Source organism: Fistularia commersonii, chromosome 3 (assembly GCF_037954325.1).
Source record: "Fistularia commersonii isolate RoL2024-O1a breed Wild chromosome 3, RoL_Fcom_v1.0, whole genome shotgun sequence".
NCBI lineage: Eukaryota > Metazoa > Chordata > Actinopteri > Syngnathiformes > Fistulariidae > Fistularia > Fistularia commersonii.
In genome coordinates, this window is record NC_141286.1 from 18001425 (window position 1) to 18019970 (window position 18546).

The window sequence follows — 18546 nt, forward strand, 5'->3', positions numbered from 1 at the left end:
TTGGACTTGAGCTCCACCACCTGGATTTTGGCTTTGGTTTCAGCGTTGGAGGATGTCTTTGGTGACAGTAATTTCACATCCAGACATATACTTTGATATTTGCAAGGTAATTACTTGCAAAATAAATTAAATAATTCATGCAATTTCATTTGACATTTTCAAATTGAAGTGTAGTGCTCTTTCAGACTTGGGAAACATTAGTGCACAGTATGGTGTTTGAGTAGCTCTAGTCAAAAGAATATCACTGTGGCAACTGAATCGCAGCTGGTTCACTGATTGAATTTCAAGGGCAGAAATGAGACAAAGGCTTTGGCTTTGGCATTTCCAAGAATGTCAGTATGAACCTCATTTGATCCAATGAAAGGTCTGCTCCCACAGGGATTTGAACAAAAGTTAGTGCAGAGCTTTTTTCTGGAAAGACCAAAAGTTGTGAAAGTGAAAGTGAAATACATCAAACCTGCTAATACAGCTAATCATCCCACTCTTTTCACAGGTACCTCTGTAACTTTAATCTTCGCTGTTTACATACAAATGAAAGATATAGCAGAATATTCTAAGCTAATTCCTATACAAAATTGAAAAAGGCAATCTTCAAATCAGGTCTAATAGTTTTTTTCTACACAATTTTATGCTGCTGAAGTCTCTCCATAGATGTGTTATCAAAATAGTTGTATACTTCGCACAAGAGTACACTCATATTTAGGATTCACAACAAAATGTTGAAAAGATTCTTTCCTGGTTTAAACCTGCAAGTCCAACAGGGATAAAACCCAACACCTGATTGAAGAGCCAATCGTAAAGCGAGAAGGACTACAAACAAAGAATTGTTTTGACTCAGTGTTTAATACAATACAGAGGAGAGACGATTGTTACTCTCAATGACATCAGTGAACAGTTCTGTCTACATGTGGAGAGCAATGTTCAGCAATTACGGTATCTTAATATTTTTTACTTTTCTGAATATTTCACTCTTGAGTATATCTGGTTTTAAGTGGCCTGAGGTACCAAATTAAGGATTTCAAAAGGCTACTGTCTGCTAACATAATCCCGGTCTCCCTGAAACACAGTAGAATGGAACCAAAAAGTGTACAACAAAACAAAGCAGATGACTACAAAAACATTCACTGCCTGGAATTACTAAAATATCAGAAGAAAATCCTCATTTGGCTTGACCACAAGGACCTACAACATGACAAAAGGCAACAAAGAATTTCAACATTCAAAGACCACAAAGCCAACACTTACAGCTGCCCATGTTGTTTTTATTGATACCTGGTACTTCACAATTGCCCCTGCCAAAATTATGAAAACAAAAAATATTTACAGCTAAACCAGGTAACTGCTGGCAGCAGCAGGGGCCAGAGGTTTTCAAATGGTAAAATTGAACATTTAGAGCCCAACCAGTAAATCCCTCAGCCAGTCTTATCAGCCCATATCAGTCTGTTACAGCTATACCATTATCAGCCTGTGTTGGCCACGATTCACCATATATTTTCAATGTTATATATTTGATCAGCTTGATAAACCAGCATTTCCAAGCACTCAGCTGGTGACAAATCCAACAACAAAAAATGAACATTTTCCAGACATCCACGTTGACTTTACTTGACGTGTTATGTCTTCTGCCAAAGTATCTTTGTTGATTTTAAGTCCAGCTTTGTATTTAATATAAAGCCATTTTTCATTTTGTCCAACGATTTTCTGATATTTAGCTGCTTCTAGTGCATGTAGTTGTTAAAGACTACTCAACAGTGCCATGTTGAAATGAACAAAACTTTTTTTTTTTCTCACCCAAATTCCGATACTTTTAAAATATTTTTGTCCCAGTACTTCCCCACTGATTATTAGAAGCTGTTTTCAATAAATTAATCAAAATTCGGATCATTTGGGACAAATTGACAGTACTGGCTATAAAGCTCCTGTATCAGTTGAGTTCTGGATATATATTCAAAAAAAGTTGAATAGGACTGCAAACACTATATTTGTAAAAATGAGACATCTGTTGCAACCTTTGATAGATAAACACTCCAGTGTGGAATCAAAAACGGTTTGGATATAAAATAAATTACCACACAACAAACAATCTATTAGATTGAGCAGAATCAATGGAGTTATGATCTTGAGATAAATAACCGTCATAAAACATGAACACATATCATGTCGCCTCTCGGCTGCTATTGATTAAATATGAAGGCAAGACTAAACAGAGTGAATCAGAAATGGAAAAAAAGACTTAAAATTAAGTATGGACTTAAAAATGCATAAATATATACAGAGTATTCCCTAGCGATGATGAATCCACTCAATGAAACATCTGACAATTACGAGTGAAGATAATGTATAAATTAAATGCTGCCATAGTTACACCCCAGATCAAAACATCCTGTAATTTTGTTTCTGGAAGAAACCAGAAAGGTAGCCTAAGACAGTTTGTATTTCTGAATAAAACTAAACCATTATATCTAATTCATACAAAAAGGGCTTCAGACATGAATTTGTTGTTTCACTCCAGGAAAAATCCACTGCTTCTACTTACTCTCCTGGCTTTGGGATGATGGTACTTCCAAAGATTTGTATTATTTGTAGGTTAAAGATACTGCGTGAACTCATAGGTTTTTGGATTCAAAGTCCTACGTGGTGCCTGGATGGGCTGTGTTATCTGGACCTATGATTGGAAAGCAGAAAGTCCTTGTCTTTGCATGTCAGGCAAAGCTTGAGGTTCCTGAGTGAGCCCCCTGCTGAGTAAAATGCCCAGATGCCCATCAGGAACAAGATGATGTAGGTGGGAACAAGGCTGGCAATGTACTCTGGGTTCTGAAAGGTCTGCATGACAAAACCAAAAAACACAAGTCAACACAAAACAGGAATTTCTATTTGTATTCCTAGGTTTGAAGTCTTTTAAAACTTTTTTTTTCAGAAGCCAAGCAAAACCTATACCTAGACTTTCCACCCCAAAACCATCAGTCTGCCCCCATCACCCCTACCATTACTCACCAGACAGGAAACAACCAGATGGCTGATGACAACTGCAGCTACTGCCCACCAGCGTTGCTTCTCGCAGGCATCAAAAAAGACCACTCCCCAGAACATGTGGAGGAGGATGATAGCCATAGTCATAAAAGCTGAAAAGAGGAAGGAGTGTTCAGATGTAGCACTGTTTCACCAGCATGTAGTTACTTTGTAACATATACTGAACACAGAGGAATGTAATCCGTATATAATGCATGCTTGAGTTCTGTGTGGAGTGGTACCTGAAGATAGAAAGTAATGCTGCGAATCTCCGTGAATCCCAACAGTTCCTGGACCAACTGAGTCTGCAAGGATGTTGACTACAGAGAACGCTCCACTCATGAAGCCAAAGCCGAGGCCAGATACTGGAATACAACAACAGACACAGATGTGATATTTCATTCTGATAAACCATACTACAGCTTGAGTTGCAGTTTGATGCAAAATGGGTCTTTATATAATGTATCAGCTGATTAAACAAGAAACTTTGCCACAGGATTTAGAGAAAGTTGCTCCTTAAGTTGTAGATAGCTGAAATTGCATTTTAGCAAATTAATATTTTCTCCCTTATTCTTATCTTTTTTTAGAATCATAAGATCATAAGACACAGGACATGGTGTTGAACAAATCAAAACAAATTACTTAAAAACTATTTTTTAAACTACATCTTCATTATGCAATTGAAGCCAAGAACAGAGAGATGACTTGCCAGGTATTTCAATGGATGATGTATGAAATCTGTAAAGGTCTCTTTTACTATGCTATTAAAAAACTTTTAAATACTCAGTATCAAAAAGCAGTGTCTTAAGATATTAAATCTACTTTCATTTCATCCTGGAGAAAAAGTACAATATTGAGGGTGCTGACAAACACAGTCAGACCAGGGTTACTGTACCATAAGCTAGCTGCCGGATGGAGATTGGCATGGTCTCCTCCTGACTGAGAGCCAGGAGGCCTTCATTAGCTTTCCTGGAGAAAAACACAGAGACAAGTGCGTCACTATCTCAGGACCTAGTTTCATCTGACAATTGAAACAAAAACATCAGAGAAAGATGTGTGTCAGGTAGCGGAAGGTGATACAAAGTCAAACAATGAGCTTCTAACCGAAAGGGGAAAAGGTGGGAAATTCAAACCTACTGGGATAACAACAATAAAGAGTTTTTGACCTCACAAAGTAAAAACAAGGTCATATGACATGAACATAAAAAGGCCTCTATCTCCATAAGTTAGCCTGACAGGCAACGGGTAAGTCCTGATGGAAGTGATGAAAAAACAGAAGTAGTACAATGCATTAAATTTCATAATTTAAGCCTTCTGGTTTATTTATTTTAATAATTGGAAAAGGTTTGCTAGAAGAATATATGACAAAGATGAAACAACAAAAAAAATTACTCAACTTACAAAAATGCATACATAACCTAGAATAATATTTTAGTCAAAACTTAAATAATTAAAATAAGAAATGAGAAAATTACCAAAAAAACTTGCCATTACTAAATATTTCTCCAAAACACTGATCAGACAAGTGAGAAAATGAAAATGTACATTTACTCAATTTAATTAATAAAGTAATATTATTTTATTTGTGTCTGATACCATGTGTTCAATGTTTGTGAAAGAAATATGAAATGAAAATTGAGAACTACATCTTAAAAAAGGGGTTTTGAGATATTGTGATCATAGTTTGTTTCTCATCCATCTCTAATTGCAGCAACTTACTTCAGAAGCTTGTAATAAGCAAAGCGGAAGGTCTCCTGCAACAGGACAGATAGAATCACACCGAAGATGAGGAGGCCTTTCTGTTGTGCTGCACTTTCCTTGTTGCTGATTTGAACTGAGATGAACCAAACTAGAGATGAAAGCAGGAGTGACACCAGCCAGAAAAACGCACTAAAGGAGAGAGAAAACAGACAAATGGTGGAGAGTTACATCTGCAGCAGATTAATCACATACTTCAGTATGTTTGTGTTTGATGACTTTTGACAGACTCTCTTTTGAGGGCCTGGCATTCATGAATATCCAGACCAACTCAGACTGCCTTAATTTAACTTGTATTTTTAATCTGACACTATCAATTTGGTGTCATCTAATTGTTTACTAAATTTATTGCTGATTGTCAAACATTTTCAATCAATTTTCTTACCAAAATGACATCTTTCCATGAAGCTGAAAACAATCAAATAAAATTGCTGTACAAATAAGCAACAGATGAGAACTGGATTAGCAAAAAGTAAAAAAAAAAAGAAGAAAAGAGGGGCCATTTCAATCATATGTGGAAACACCGCCCTGCTCGGTCAGTGTAAGCCGGCTGACATCGACAAAAGCTGTGATAGAAAATGTCTCAGTGAAAGCAACGTTTTTTAAAACAAACTTTGAAGCTGGACCATTACGTTTTGAATTTTGTACACAAAGTAGCCTGGACGCAGCAGGAAATGGTAGCCTTATGATCTGAGGTGTGAAAGGTAACGAATAGCCGAATAGCGAACAGAGCTAGCTACCAAAACGATGTAAGCTAACAGGCTAGCTGTAAGGTTACTGTAGTTTTATCGAGTTAAACATGTCTGGACGCTATTTACCGTCACCATATGACGGAGATACACCGACTCACCCGGCTATGAGGAAAATGACCCTCAGTGGCTCCCGGGCGATGGTAAACAGGAACAGAGCGATGGCCGGCCCGAAGGCAATGAAGGTGCAGCCGAAAAACACGGCCGCCGTCATTTTGGACGTTTCTGGGGAAGTTCAGCGGCCAGAAGTTCTACCTGAAGCGACTGCCGTGCTGTTTTTACGAACCGCCGACGATTTACTCTTCAAAATGTACAAGTCGTGGCCTTGCTTGAAGATGGTTGAGTTCCTAGTACTTCCACCGCATTCTGTCTCTCACACGGTCGCTGCATGTCACATGACCCTAAGAGGAGGGGGGGGGGGACTTCCTCTGAAAACTTTATTGAAAAAGAATTGTTTCACTCTACTTTGTCAATAAAATTTGGTTGGATATCACAACTACTACAGATAATAATAATAATAATAATAATAATAATAATAAGACGAGGAAGAGGACTCATAATTATCCATATGAAACATAATTCAAAAATTACATAAATGAGGGTGGAAGCTTAAATAAAGACATGTTTGTAACATGTATATATATATATATTCTTGCGTTTTCTTTATTGTTTTAAGTTTTGTTTTTTTAATCAACTTGTTTTTTGTTTTTTTTTATTGTTTAAAAAAATATTGTCTGAATTTGCCATGGAAGAGAATCAACTGGAATGAAAGGAAACGGTGTGCAAGACCAGAGAGCACAGTGCGACCAGAAAAGATGAATTGTTGAGACAGTGGTATTAAAGAAAAATCAAGAAACAGAGATGGTAACTGCAAAGATTAAATTGCTAAGGTTCCCTTTGGGAGCGATGAGGATGGATAGGCTTAGGAATTCATCAAGGGGGCAGGGCGCTAGAGGTATTGGAGATAAAGTCAGAGGCCAAACCGAGATGGTAATGACATATACAGAGGAGGGATAGTAAATATATTTGGAAAAGAATGCTGAGGTTGGAAATACCAGGCAGATCAAAAGAGGAGATTTATGGACGGAGTGAAAGAGGACATGAAGTTAGTTGGTGTGAGAGAATAGGAGGTAGACAATAGGGTTAGATGGGGCGGATGATTTGCAACTCCTGAAGGAGGCAACTGAAAGGAAAAGAAGAAAGATTTTCATATGGAATTTTCATAATGCTTACAATATCAGTCACTTTACACTCTCCCTGGCATGTAAAATACTCCCCTTCTCTTGATTTTCTTCTTCTCGCTTGGTAATGATGCATTGCAACTTTTATTTCACAATCTAACAACACTTATGTAATGATCAGTAGTCATACAATGTTTCCAGACATGGATTTATTCACATAAATCAATCATTGTGATTAATGTAACATTTTTTTTAAATACATAGAAAGCACACTATGAATCACTTTCAAAATCTAAACAAACTTCACACAGTGCAGACACACATAGTACACTGATGCAATTTTGGTCAACAGCTGAATGGTTTACTTGCATTCAAGCTTCTGTCTCAAACATCTTCTTCCTGCCATCAATTCCTGCTTTGTCTTCAATGTTCTTCCTCCAGTCACTGGTCTGCTTCTGAGAGAAAAATGTACAAAGACTAATAAATGCATTCATCGTACACCTGAAGACTTGAATCCTCGAAACTATTATATAATGTCTGGAAAAACTGAGATGATTAGTCCGTCCTTTACAATTTAAGTCTCCGAGATTTAATTCTGAGTGAGCAGAACTAACGTTTGAGAAAACCAGAGGAGTCAGACAAATGTGAACACGCTGGAACTTTTTCTATTGCATTTACAATGTGAATCACTAACCTCCTCCTTGACCTCCCTCTTGACTTGCTTCAGGTTGGCTCTCAGATCCAGGGACACTTTGTGTTTGGAGCCGAGGAGGGCGGCCAACAAGGCATCAGCTGACATTCGCACTTTCCTCAGTGACGGTTTCCTAAACCTCCCAATCAGATCCTGAATCTTAAGCTTCAGGTCATCGATCTGTCAGAGAAGTATCTTTTCAGTGTTTATGTATCTGTATGTTTCTTAATACATGTGAGCAGTTTGTTTTGAAATGGATATAGAATTTAGAGGTCTGTTTGTTCTTCTGTTTAATTTCAGACTTTAATTTCAGATTTGACTATTTTTAAAAAGCTGACAACAAGGACACATATGATGGTGATGAGGTGTATATATATTTACAGTTTGCATTGCTTCAGGGTGCTCACAGAACTCTCTAGGAAACATGTACAGAGAAATATGTAAAGATTCAAATTGATTTACTTTGTTGTGGAATGTGCCCGTGTTTTGTAGAACACGATTACATTTAAGTCAGTCACAAAAAAAAAAAAAAAAATCAGCAAAATGTGAAATTAAAATTAAAATCAACTTTTTTTGTAAATTAATTCTCTTAATGTGAAAAATTCACTGCTTTAATCAGAGAACAGATTTCTGGGTTTACAATTTCTTAGTCAAACTGTAAGTGTGCTGTACCTCTTTCCCAGACTTTGTCACCTTGACTTCCATGTCATATCGTTCCTCCTCCAGCAAATCAATCTGCTTGTGAAGTTTCCGACACAACTCCTGACATTGAAACAGACAGATAAATATGTGATGGAGGTGCATTGGATTCTTTTCTCAATTCCCCAAAACTCAGAGAATATCCATTTAGTCTTACAAACCCATGTTTATGCAGATTTTAAGGAAGCAGACAAAGCTTTTATTACTGTTGTCTATGTCTTTGCACTTCTTTACTTTGATTTCTTTGATGCAGTGATACAAAGCTACATTCTAAGAGAGGTCAAGTGAATCGTAAAGCTGCACAAAAGAACTGGCATGTACGATTTAGGGACTGCAAGTGGTGAGGTTCTTGATTGCAACCATTAGGCACTTATGAAACTATATGCTCTTCCTGTCTTGTAAGGAGACACTTCCTGTCATCCCTTATATTATGATTGCCTGAGTAAAAAGCAGTGTTTGAGGGAAAGCAGCTTAATATCAATCAAACTTTAAGAGTCCCCTCCCTCTGTATTTCTATCTGTTCACCTGAGCGAGAAGCAGCATTATCATCCCTGCAGTGAAGTCACACTTATATTTCAGCACCAACTGATGTTGATGGTTGGCCAGTTGTTGAAGCAATCACATGTTGCAACAACAGGCTTCCAACATGAATTCAATCTGCAGAAATACTGAACTGCTCTTGAATATGCTGAATATCCCTATACAGTATATTCTGCTGATGATTAAATCATCACCAGACATTGCCCTCTTCTCAGTATTGCCTGTGATAATTAATCATATCTTTTATGAAAATTTCAAGAATAGTTCATTTTAGGTTTGTAAACCAGCTTAATCACTTAACCTGCTAGGTTGAAAAGGGCAACAACAGAGGACAGGCTACCTGAAGAGTGTACTCCTGAGAGTGAGCTACAAAAGTTAATCATCCACTTTAAAAAGGGGACAGATTTTTGACCAGATGGTATCAATAATCCCTGCCATTAAAGGTTGGAAGAATGTTTAAAGCCTTTGATGCAGTGTGCCAGAATCATTAAAAAATTGCCAGAGTATCTTTCACTTTTATGATGGTAAAACACTCTATGTTCTTTTCTGTACATCAACGCTTAATGAAGAAGTTAAGACTAAAAGTGTCTGTTAGCTCCAATATAACTATGTCATGGAAGAGTTTGAATATTATGAGAAATATGAAATGGATTCTGTTTCAAAATCAATGATGCCCTGCCGATAAAAGAATTTTGGTGAGCATAGTTTATGCACTGCAATGTCAGTGTTTGTCAAAAATGAATACACATCAATTAATTGGGTAAAATAAATGTTATTTTTATGTTACTGTTAGTATGGTTTACTGCAGACATATATATATATATATATATACTGTATATATTTGTCTTGGGCTGGGTTTTGGGCAAAATGATCCAAGAGTTCCAAAGGTGAACTGTTATTGTTATATTATTGGCCTTCTGCATCAGTATTTTCCCTTTTTCAGTCTTAGTTATACTAAATTCCATCATGGTTGTGAAACAATACAAAACGAAGAAAATATTGCATCAATGAAATACACACAAAATTGTATTTTTACAGTGTTGCTGGTGTTTACCTGTAAGTCTTGCATACAGCTGGGGATGGAGAGGGGGGGGCAGTTCTCCTCTATGAACCTCCTTTTCTGCCTGGTTGCTACTCGTGCCTCTTCTTCTAGCATGGTCCGACCAATATGTAATATCAAGCTCTGAATGTGGAGAGGAGCAGAGGAGCAGATATTCACAACTCCACACTGCTGATATGACCTGGAGGGATGATGCCAAATGGCAGTTTAGTGTTTCTTTAAGTCTTAAGGTCTCCTGAAGCGATAGTTTGAGCTTGTTTCAGAGGGCTTTAGAGCTCCCCTTGCGGAAATAGCTGGACATACATGCAAAAATTTCAGTTCTTGGGATTGTCTAACAAAGCCGAATACAGTTAGAAAGCCATGCAAAGAAGACAAACGTTATTTATTGAAATTATCTTATCATTAAAAGGATGAAAATTATTGGAAAAAAAGTACAGTAATCCATTAATTAGATGAAAATAAATCATCATAAAACAGATATTTATCCAAAATACTTGAAAATAAGCAATCAATAGATGATTCGATAATAAATGACTGCAAATGTATTCTTGTAAGTCAACAAGAAACTCATAAAATTAAAGAGGAAAAAGTCCAAGAATCTCAGAAAAAGAGAAATTTAATGAAAATTAACATTAACATACATAAACACAAGTCAATCGTTTTCTATTAATACAACTCCACATGTATATATCAGATTTCTGGTGACATTTGAGCAAAACATGAAGGGGGAGGAAAGTTCAAAAACTTTATATTGAGGATAGTTAGAAGGGCAGAGTTTCTAATGTTGAAATGTTGATGTTACTGGATTTTATCATTTCAATAATTGAGGCATTAAACATCCTTTGTCAGAAGGGCAGTAAAAATCTTATCCTGTGAGCATGCATTAAGCACCAGGCTGATACCTGGATGCCTCCCACCATTAGGGGCCTCCAAACTCATTCAGCAATGGCCTCATAATTTTTGTTTCTATAAATATTTAATATTTATCATATATTAATGATCATGGTTGTTTTGCAGTTACAGATATTGTTTATTGTGTTTTGAAATTGTGTTTGCTATTGTGTTTGCTATTGTGTTTGCTAATTATTTATTATTGATGTTTTTAAGTAATTTGTCGATAATTTAGATTTCCTCTACATTGTCATTTAATTTTAAGCTATTTTATGCAGCTATTCTTCTGTACTACTTTTACAGGGCCTCTGAGTTTGTGTGAATGAAGTTATCTCAGATCCCCATGCAATTATAATACATTAATCACACATTAAATTTTTTCATAAACACCATCTTACAGTACCTTAAGATGATTCCTCCGGATGGACGACATCTTTTTGCTTCAAAGGAAACGGTGAAGAAGGAAAATTATTAGAGCACGTCAGTTGTGTTAAGTGGGAGGTGACCATTGGCAACACTTACTCTTCCATCCTGACCAACTGTGTCCTGCAGGAGAGACGGAAGAATGACAATGCCTCTATCCTCAGGCCTCTTTATAGATGATGGATCTTTGAGAGTGACTGTGTGTGTGTGTGTGTGTGTGTGCATGCGTGCGTGTATGTATGCACACGCTTGTGTGTGTGTGTGTGTGTGTGTGTGTGTGTGACAGAGAGAGATGGGCCAGTTGTCTTTAGAAGCTGAATACCTTAGTGGAGGGTCAATAGTAGCAGCTGAGCCAGAAACAAATGTTCTAGGAATATTCTTCTAAAAGCATTCTCAGGCATGAGACAGCACAACAGTGGCTCACCCCTGATTTTGTTCTGTTTAACCTCATCTTTAATTAACCAGTAACCTTGGTGACTGTTCTAAAGTCTGCACCATCCTATTCCTCCGTTGAGCTCAATTGTTGACGAAAAGCTATTAAAACACGTTGTGAGCCAGAGACACAGACACGTCATATTCACACAAATATGTGCGCATGCATGCACACAAACGTGCCTACAGGCAGTTGTTTTCAATTCTTATTCCTCATTTTTTGAGCGAGGAACATTTGTTTACAATAAATTTACAAAAAACTGTCTTGTCAGTTATTCAGAACAAAGTATGACAATTGATCTTGTATTATTAATGAACTACAACCCTGGAGAGTCAATTTAAAAGTCTGATTCATTTAATGCCTCTAAAAAAATACTAAGCCGCATAACTCAAAGTTCAGCACTGCAAGTTGGGTTTGTGACAACATAGATATTTAATTCCTGGTCCAAAATCCAGTAACATGACTACGATTTGAAAAACCTGAAGCCACCATGTCATTATCATTGTGTTGGATCAAAAACGGAAAAAGTGAAGCAGGTTGTTCTTCTAAACCTTTTAAGAAATAGTTAACTTTGCAGTCTCACCAGTAACTATTATGTTAATGTCAACACTGAAAAAATAAACACTTAATTTGGTGACATCAGTGGTAGCTTATCATAATGATAAATGGCCTTCAGACATTTAGCGAAAATAAAGCTAGTCAGTAAGGGCAGTTACAACAAAGCGTTGTAGTTACTGAACAGAGAAGGGTTTTTTGCTGTGCTGCATTTCTTCTGCGTCACCATTGATCAGCTGAGCTGCAGTGTGAAGGACTGAGGGCTCTGATCATCTCATCTGCTCTCTCCTGCTTTTTTCTTTAACATAGAATGTGGGCACTGACTAGTGTGGTCATTTCTCAACATTATCTCAACAGTTCATAAATAAGAGAGGTAATGATAACGAGTGGCAATGGTAATTGTCAAGAATGGAGTAAATGTACTACATTTCTTTGCCTGAAAGCAATGCATAGGGCAGAATGATAAAACCACGATCAACAAAAATACACCCAGGAGTTGTAATGAATAACAGTGTTGCATATAACACTTTACAAGACAACTGTAAACTCTGCCTGTATACTCATATCAACTCATAGATGATATATAATTTTTTTGAAAAACAAAATCTTGAGCAATATTAAATGTTTTGGCATTAAATCTGTAAAAAAAACACTCAATTTATGATATAGTTTAAAAGGTCATTAAAAGGTCCATTTTATGATTAAAAAAAGCATTACATTACAACTATAAAAAGATCTTAGCAAAAGATGATGGGATTTTTTCCATTACAAACAGTAACGCAAGAACTGAAACAGAAACGCAAGAACTGAAATCTAGAACATAAACATGCTACACTGGTGTGTTGTAGATCAATGTAATGTGATTACAGCATTGCTTTGCACTTTCATAAAGTACTGACTCCCATACATTTGAAATGAAAGCTGTGACTGACATGGGATGGGTGTGTGGCTGGTGGAGACACAAAAAGCCTCCAGCAGCTGTCACCTCTAAATTGGGATTTATTACTCTTACCAGTCCCTATTATATTCAGCTGCTCTACACCCTGCAGGGGAGACTTGAGATATTCCCATACAAACAAACACTCACCCACTGCAGGGTTTTCTCTGCACTACTCTCTTCTTAATAGAGCTCTTGGAACAATTATACAGCTTTACAAAAACAAAGAGTAATCACGAACAAATAAATACAGCGACGAGGTAAATATATAACAGTGCAGATCTTTTCAAAATGTATGGTTAGAACTGTCTTGTTCCTCTCAAACTGTGCTGTCCGCTGGTAGACTGTCACCTCCTCAAACGGGAGCATTGTTTAAACGCTTCTTTACCTGACAGTCTGCGCCACCTGCAGGGCACAAAACAAATTATATGTGTGTGTATATATATATATATATATATATATATATATATATATATATATATATATATATATATATATATATAGACACACACACACACACACACACATATTTATATGGTTTGTTTCGTGTCCTGCATATATATATATATATTTTATGTAATATAATATACAAATACAGACAGACAAAGATAGATAGATAGATAGATAGATAGATAGATAGATAGATAGATAGATAGATAGATAGATAGATAGATAGATAGATATTCTTAAAAATCACACTGTGCTCACAATGTCTCAACATTTTCAACCACTCACAGCTTTTATGACCAGGAGACTGTTGTATTACACACAGCACAGTCATCGATTAATGAAAATAGAACCAAACTGGACTCCTTAACGGTGAAGATCCAAAATTAAACAGCAGAGATTTGAAGAAAAGATCGTTCTGTGTGAGGGGGGGCTACACTTTTATATTTTCAAAATGATAGCGACTCGGGAAAACCTAATCACACGAAAACTAAGGTTGATCAGGGACGCTCACACGAGACAATGCGGAACAATATACCGGAAGTAATGATTTTGATGCTTTTATTTTTGATTTACTGACCGGAAGTGTCGCACAGTAGTAACATCTTGCTTAACAGTGGGGGTGAAGATGGCGGCATACGGTCGCTCTCCTCTGCTACTGCTGTTGACATCCTTTTGCGTCTGTGGATTCGTTTCCGTCTCCGCTTTGAAGGCAGCAAACGGCCCGGCCGAGCCGCCCAACCCGCCGGTCCAACGAGCCGCCGAGCCCGCGGCCAAGGATGCACCTGCCGCCGCCGCCGCTGGGGCCTCCCAGCCTCGAAGGGCGACCGGTTGGAAGCTGTCGGAGGAGGAGGCCTGCAGGGAGGACCTGACCCGGCTCTGCCCCAAACACACCTGGACCAACAACCTGGCCGTGCTCGAATGCTTGCAGGACCGCAGAGAGGTAAGTGATCGCCGCCGGACGCGCCGGGATCCGCGCAAAAGATGATGGCCATCTGCTGGGTGTGTCGCCCAAATGCTTTAGATCCACATCATCTGTCAGCAGGACACGGGGGCGGGGGTGAACGTCCACCTGCGGCAGTGGCCAGACGAGCATAAACATACACGCAAAAACGCACACGCGTACGTTCACGCAAGGCGGGTTCTCTTAGGACAGCGGGAAATCCCGATTTCGCACTCTTTGGCATCAGATCGGGGAGTCTTGTTTGATTAAAACAACGCAACTTTGAGGTGACAAACTCACATGCGAAATATTAATCATTAATCTCTCTCTATATACATATCTATATATATCTATCTATATAAATAGATAGATATATACATATATATGCATACATAGATATTTAGATATACATACATAGATATCTAGATATACACACTTTTGCTTCGGGTGTATCACTAGAAGAAAGTAATTAAAAGAAAAGTGTAATATGTAATTAAACCATGAATCATTGTGGCAAGATAACAATGAGCAACTTGAGCTGACCCAGAAAGTTAGGGATTTTTATTCTTCCTCACTCCTGAATGCTGCACAGCCATAGATAGTGGCTTTTTTATCAGAAGGCAAACGCACACACACACACACACACACACACACAAAGTAGAAACGCGGGCCATTACGCAATCTCACTTTACTTGCTCCTACTTCAAGAATCAACCAGGTTAGACTTGAATGGCCCCGGATAACTTGGCAATCACCGTAACATACATGAATGCAACAAAACACAGTAAGAGCATTGATAGTTGGTTGAGCCTTTGTTGGTTGAGTGACACCCATCGGGACTGTTGATCAACCTAAACCAGTCTCATAAAACTCTTTGTGTTTCGATATTTTGAGTCAATCTTAAGGTGCTTTTCGTGATAAAAGTGTCGACTGAGGTGTCAGGTTGGCTGCTTACATGTACCCAAAGTGAAAGTCAGAAGTCCTGCGTGTGCTTTGTTTCTGTTTGAGAATATATAATGACTGCAAAACAGGCTGCAAGCAATCTGGAGATCTATTTCCACCTTTACTCAACACATTTATTTGGGAGTCTAAAGAGGAAGATAGCATGTGTTGTTCCGGTGTGTCTTGACCCAGTCCTTTGGTCATACATAAATGATCTCTCACACACACACACGCACACACTACAGATCAGTTACTCATCAGTGTTGTGGTGAAACACAGTGGTGTTTCTCATAGTTTGGCTCACTAAGAGAAAATATTTATTTGCTTATTTGTTAAGTTGGTATTTAAAGGTTTAAGCAAGCAATGATTGCTGTAAACCATAAATTAACACAGAGGACATTTGTCATTTGTCCTGCTTGGAGATGGGAAAAAAAATCACAGACCTCTTAATAATTTAATGCTGATATTGAAGATTTTACACTAACGTGATCCATGACAGTAAAATTATGTCTGGCAGTATCCAATAAAAGATTATGTGTTGCTGTTAGACACTTATTTAAGATACCAATCAATATACTACCAAGCACATTTTACACATGTATTAGCTTATGTTTAATACTGGAAGCACACTGCCCTGGTTAACTGGTGCATCCTTTTACCCCGAGTTCTCAAGAACCTTGTTCATGCCATCCTCCATTCTCCACCAAACTGACAACATGCACACACACACACACACACACACACACACCTCCTTCACTGGCCCTGAGCAATGCCCTCTTTACTGAGATAATTACATCGCTTCAGCTCTATAACAGCTGTGGCCTCCTGAAGAGGTAAATGGCTCATATAAATCAGCCTCTTCTCTACAGATACATGCACACACACACACACGCCAGCAAGGGTATACACACACGCATACGCATGCTCGTTGCCACTGAAAGCAGTGCAAAGTCACAGAAATGCGCTGGTGAATTCATTCGCGGTGCTCCAATCCCTAAAATCTGACACTGGAGAGATGTCTCGGAACACACACATACTTACAGGCTAGTTGCTCAGCAAGGAGGTGATTTTTGTTCAGCACAAAACTGGCCTATTGAGGCACACACTCTCTCACTCATGGTCTTTGACACTTTACCGTTTTTCCGATTGCGGTTCGACAGCTTGCACTGATGCCGAGGAGAGCAGCCTTTCTCTATTATTGCCAGTATTTTCATGATGTCACCTCAAATTGCTCAGGAACCTCCTCTCAATCGACGTGTCACAGTCATTTCAAGGGTTGAGTCACACAGCGATCGGTGCCTTTTGCCCGCTCAATCCAGAGCCGTCCTACTTTTTCAGCCCTCTAGACACTGAGAATGAAGTGAAAGAGACAGAACAGTTGCTCTCGATGATACCTGACACACTTCATAACAGCAGACTGACAAGCTGGAAGAATAAGAGGTCTGCAAGAGAGAGATGAACCGCAGATGTAATTAGTTCCAGACAAAACACTGAACTACTTGGAACGATAACACAAATGTCTGCAATTGGATCACCATTCCACCGCACACCTGAGACAGTACATACTAAAATAGTAAACTGCTTTCTGGATCTCTGCGAATTGCTGATAATTACGAAAAGTACGAATCATGCTGATGTATCTGTGAGCTGTTTCTTTGGTACCCGTGTGTATTTTGCCAATGTGACTATTTCACAGATTTATATTTGGAAGCTCCGATCAGTTTGTTTTGTATGCACTCCCAGCTGGACACCAGTGTTGTGTTGTGAATATTCAGTTGATTTACTGTGAAATGTCTTTGTCGGGACATCAGATTACCAACCATTTGATTTAGATACCAACAACAGCTTATGTGCTTATGTTCATTGGTTTTAAGTTGTTGTTGTTGGACATAGTGACCCCATTGGGGTTGGTTATGGTTAAGATAGTAGAGCGGGGGTCCATGCAGTCAGAATGCTGCTGGTCAGATCCTCAGCTCCTACCGCTATGCTCAAGACACCAACCCTTTAGTTGCTCCCCAGTGATCTGTGTAGGGACTTGCATTGTGCCATCAGTGTGTGAGCACGTGTGTAAATGGGTGAATGTGAGATCCAGCATGAAGTGCTTTGAAACCACAAGGTGATGGATGTGCTACATAAGCGGAGGCCTTTTGTCATAATGAGCCAGCTTTTACAACACAACAGCACCACTGTCCTCACATGACTTGCACAACACATGCCATATTGGCCACAACAAACCTTTCTTCCTCTGCTCCGTCACAAAAATCCATCTATTTGTGTGTTTTAAGAAACTGCAAGTTTTGTTTATATACAGATATGTCCCAGTTTCTCTTTTTCACTTTCTGCCTTTCATTTCTTTACCATTAAAGCGCACATCTTCACAACTTCCGTCTCTCTTACATTCATATTTGTTCTAGTCAAATCTCCCCAGATAGACTTATTCATTAAATCTTTGCTCTTCATGTCAAATGAAGTCAATTTTAAATTAATTGCTTACTCATAGATGCACTATTTTGTTAGTAGCTTTAGCTGTTTAGCTGGATTTATTAATGCCATTACTTTTTGTTTATCTTTTTCTCAACGAAAATGTGTTTCACCTTTCAATAAAATACATTATTTTTGTCACTACATATTGCCTTGACAGTGTACCTGCCTCTGCGGTGCAGTAAATGTTTTAATGAACCCCAGTCAGTGTGTGGGGGCACATCTACTGGGATCGTGAACATACATTAAAAACCACCTTTGTTTAATCTTCTTTTGAAGGAGCTTCTCCCCTCTGACAGTCCTTTTTTTTTCAGAAACTACAGCTCGTGAGTCACACTTTGTCACCTGCATCACTCTAATAACTGCTGTTAACACTTTACCATGAAGTCAAGTGCGTGTTTTTTTTTTTTTTTTGGTGCACACAGCATGAACACACCAACAATATGTCTCATTCTCTCTCCATTTAAGAAATCAGAACATTCTTTTACGCCACTTAGGAAATATCACCATGAAGAATTTCCCAGCCAGCTCAAATACATTAATTGACTTCTTTGATCCTTGACACTTCTCACACAAAAGGTGTGATTGTGTGAGCTAGTTTAAATTTGAAGGGCCTTCAGCTTTAGAAAGAATCACCTATTTGCAGATTATAGGGCTGTTCAGTATTTCATTTCAGCATGAAGTCGCAGAGATGTAGATGTTGAGGCAATCTTTGGGAGTGACGAGGATGGATTGGATCAGGAATGTGTCCATCAGAGGGACAGCACATGTTAGATGTTTTGGAGAGAAGGTCAGAGAAGCCAGACT

The 18546-nt window shown here is 38.3% G+C and overlaps 3 protein-coding genes across 4 annotated transcripts in view; 1 reads left to right on the forward strand and 2 right to left on the reverse strand.

Annotated features, from left to right (window-relative positions):
* Nucleotides 1–823: 823 nt before the first annotated feature.
* On the reverse strand, nucleotides 824–5920 carry aph1b (aph-1B gamma-secretase subunit). The gene is made up of 6 exons (XM_086143955.1): nucleotides 5618–5920; nucleotides 4729–4899; nucleotides 3905–3978; nucleotides 3252–3374; nucleotides 2995–3122; nucleotides 824–2823 (listed from the first exon to the last, which is right to left on the reverse strand). Exons 1-6 carry the CDS (start codon nucleotides 5728–5730, stop codon nucleotides 2656–2658), a joined length of 777 nt encoding a protein of 258 aa, XP_086000081.1. The 5' UTR covers nucleotides 5731–5920; the 3' UTR covers nucleotides 824–2655.
* Nucleotides 5921–6974: 1054 nt separating this feature from the next.
* LOC147235748 (troponin I, fast skeletal muscle-like) lies at nucleotides 6975–14059 on the reverse strand. 2 transcript variants are annotated; one of them, XM_086143962.1, is made up of 7 exons: nucleotides 13954–14013; nucleotides 11101–11124; nucleotides 10982–11018; nucleotides 9682–9810; nucleotides 8061–8150; nucleotides 7392–7568; nucleotides 6975–7152 (listed from the first exon to the last, which is right to left on the reverse strand). In XM_086143962.1, exons 2-7 carry the CDS (start codon nucleotides 11106–11108, stop codon nucleotides 7069–7071), a joined length of 525 nt encoding a protein of 174 aa, XP_086000088.1. In that variant the 5' UTR covers nucleotides 11109–11124; nucleotides 13954–14013; the 3' UTR covers nucleotides 6975–7068. The 2 variants fall into 2 exon arrangements, with proteins under 2 accessions (XP_086000088.1, XP_086000089.1); XM_086143963.1 differs by lacking the exons at nucleotides 10982–11018; nucleotides 11101–11124 and having other exon boundaries at nucleotides 13954–14059.
* Nucleotides 13961–18546, forward strand: part of LOC147235749 (Golgi apparatus protein 1-like) — a 30774-nt gene continuing 26188 nt past the window's right edge. Inside the window, exon 1 of the mRNA XM_086143957.1 lies at nucleotides 13961–14316. Coding sequence (XP_086000083.1) covers nucleotides 14002–14316 — 315 coding nt within the window. The 5' untranslated portion in view covers nucleotides 13961–14001. The remainder of the gene's footprint in view (nucleotides 14317–18546) is intronic.

Bases quoted from the DNA above. Each gene is read 5' to 3' on its own strand.
- aph1b (XM_086143955.1), bottom strand. From the start codon at position 5,730: ATGACGGCGGCCGTGTTTTTCGGCTGCACCTTCATTGCCTTCGGGCCG. The intron at 3,123-3,251 runs GTACCACTCCAC...TCCTCTTTTCAG, and splicing joins GCATTACTTTCTATCTTCAG to CTTTTATGACTATGGCTATC. The intron at 2,824-2,994 runs GTGAGTAATGGT...TTTGTCATGCAG, and splicing joins ATCTGGTTGTTTCCTGTCTG to ACCTTTCAGAACCCAGAGTA.
- LOC147235748 (XM_086143962.1), bottom strand. The intron at 7,569-8,060 runs GTACAGCACACT...CTTCTCTGACAG, and splicing joins TGACAAAGTCTGGGAAAGAG to ATCGATGACCTGAAGCTTAA. The intron at 7,153-7,391 runs GTTAGTGATTCA...TTTTTCTCTCAG, and splicing joins AGAGGGAGGTCAAGGAGGAG to AAGCAGACCAGTGACTGGAG.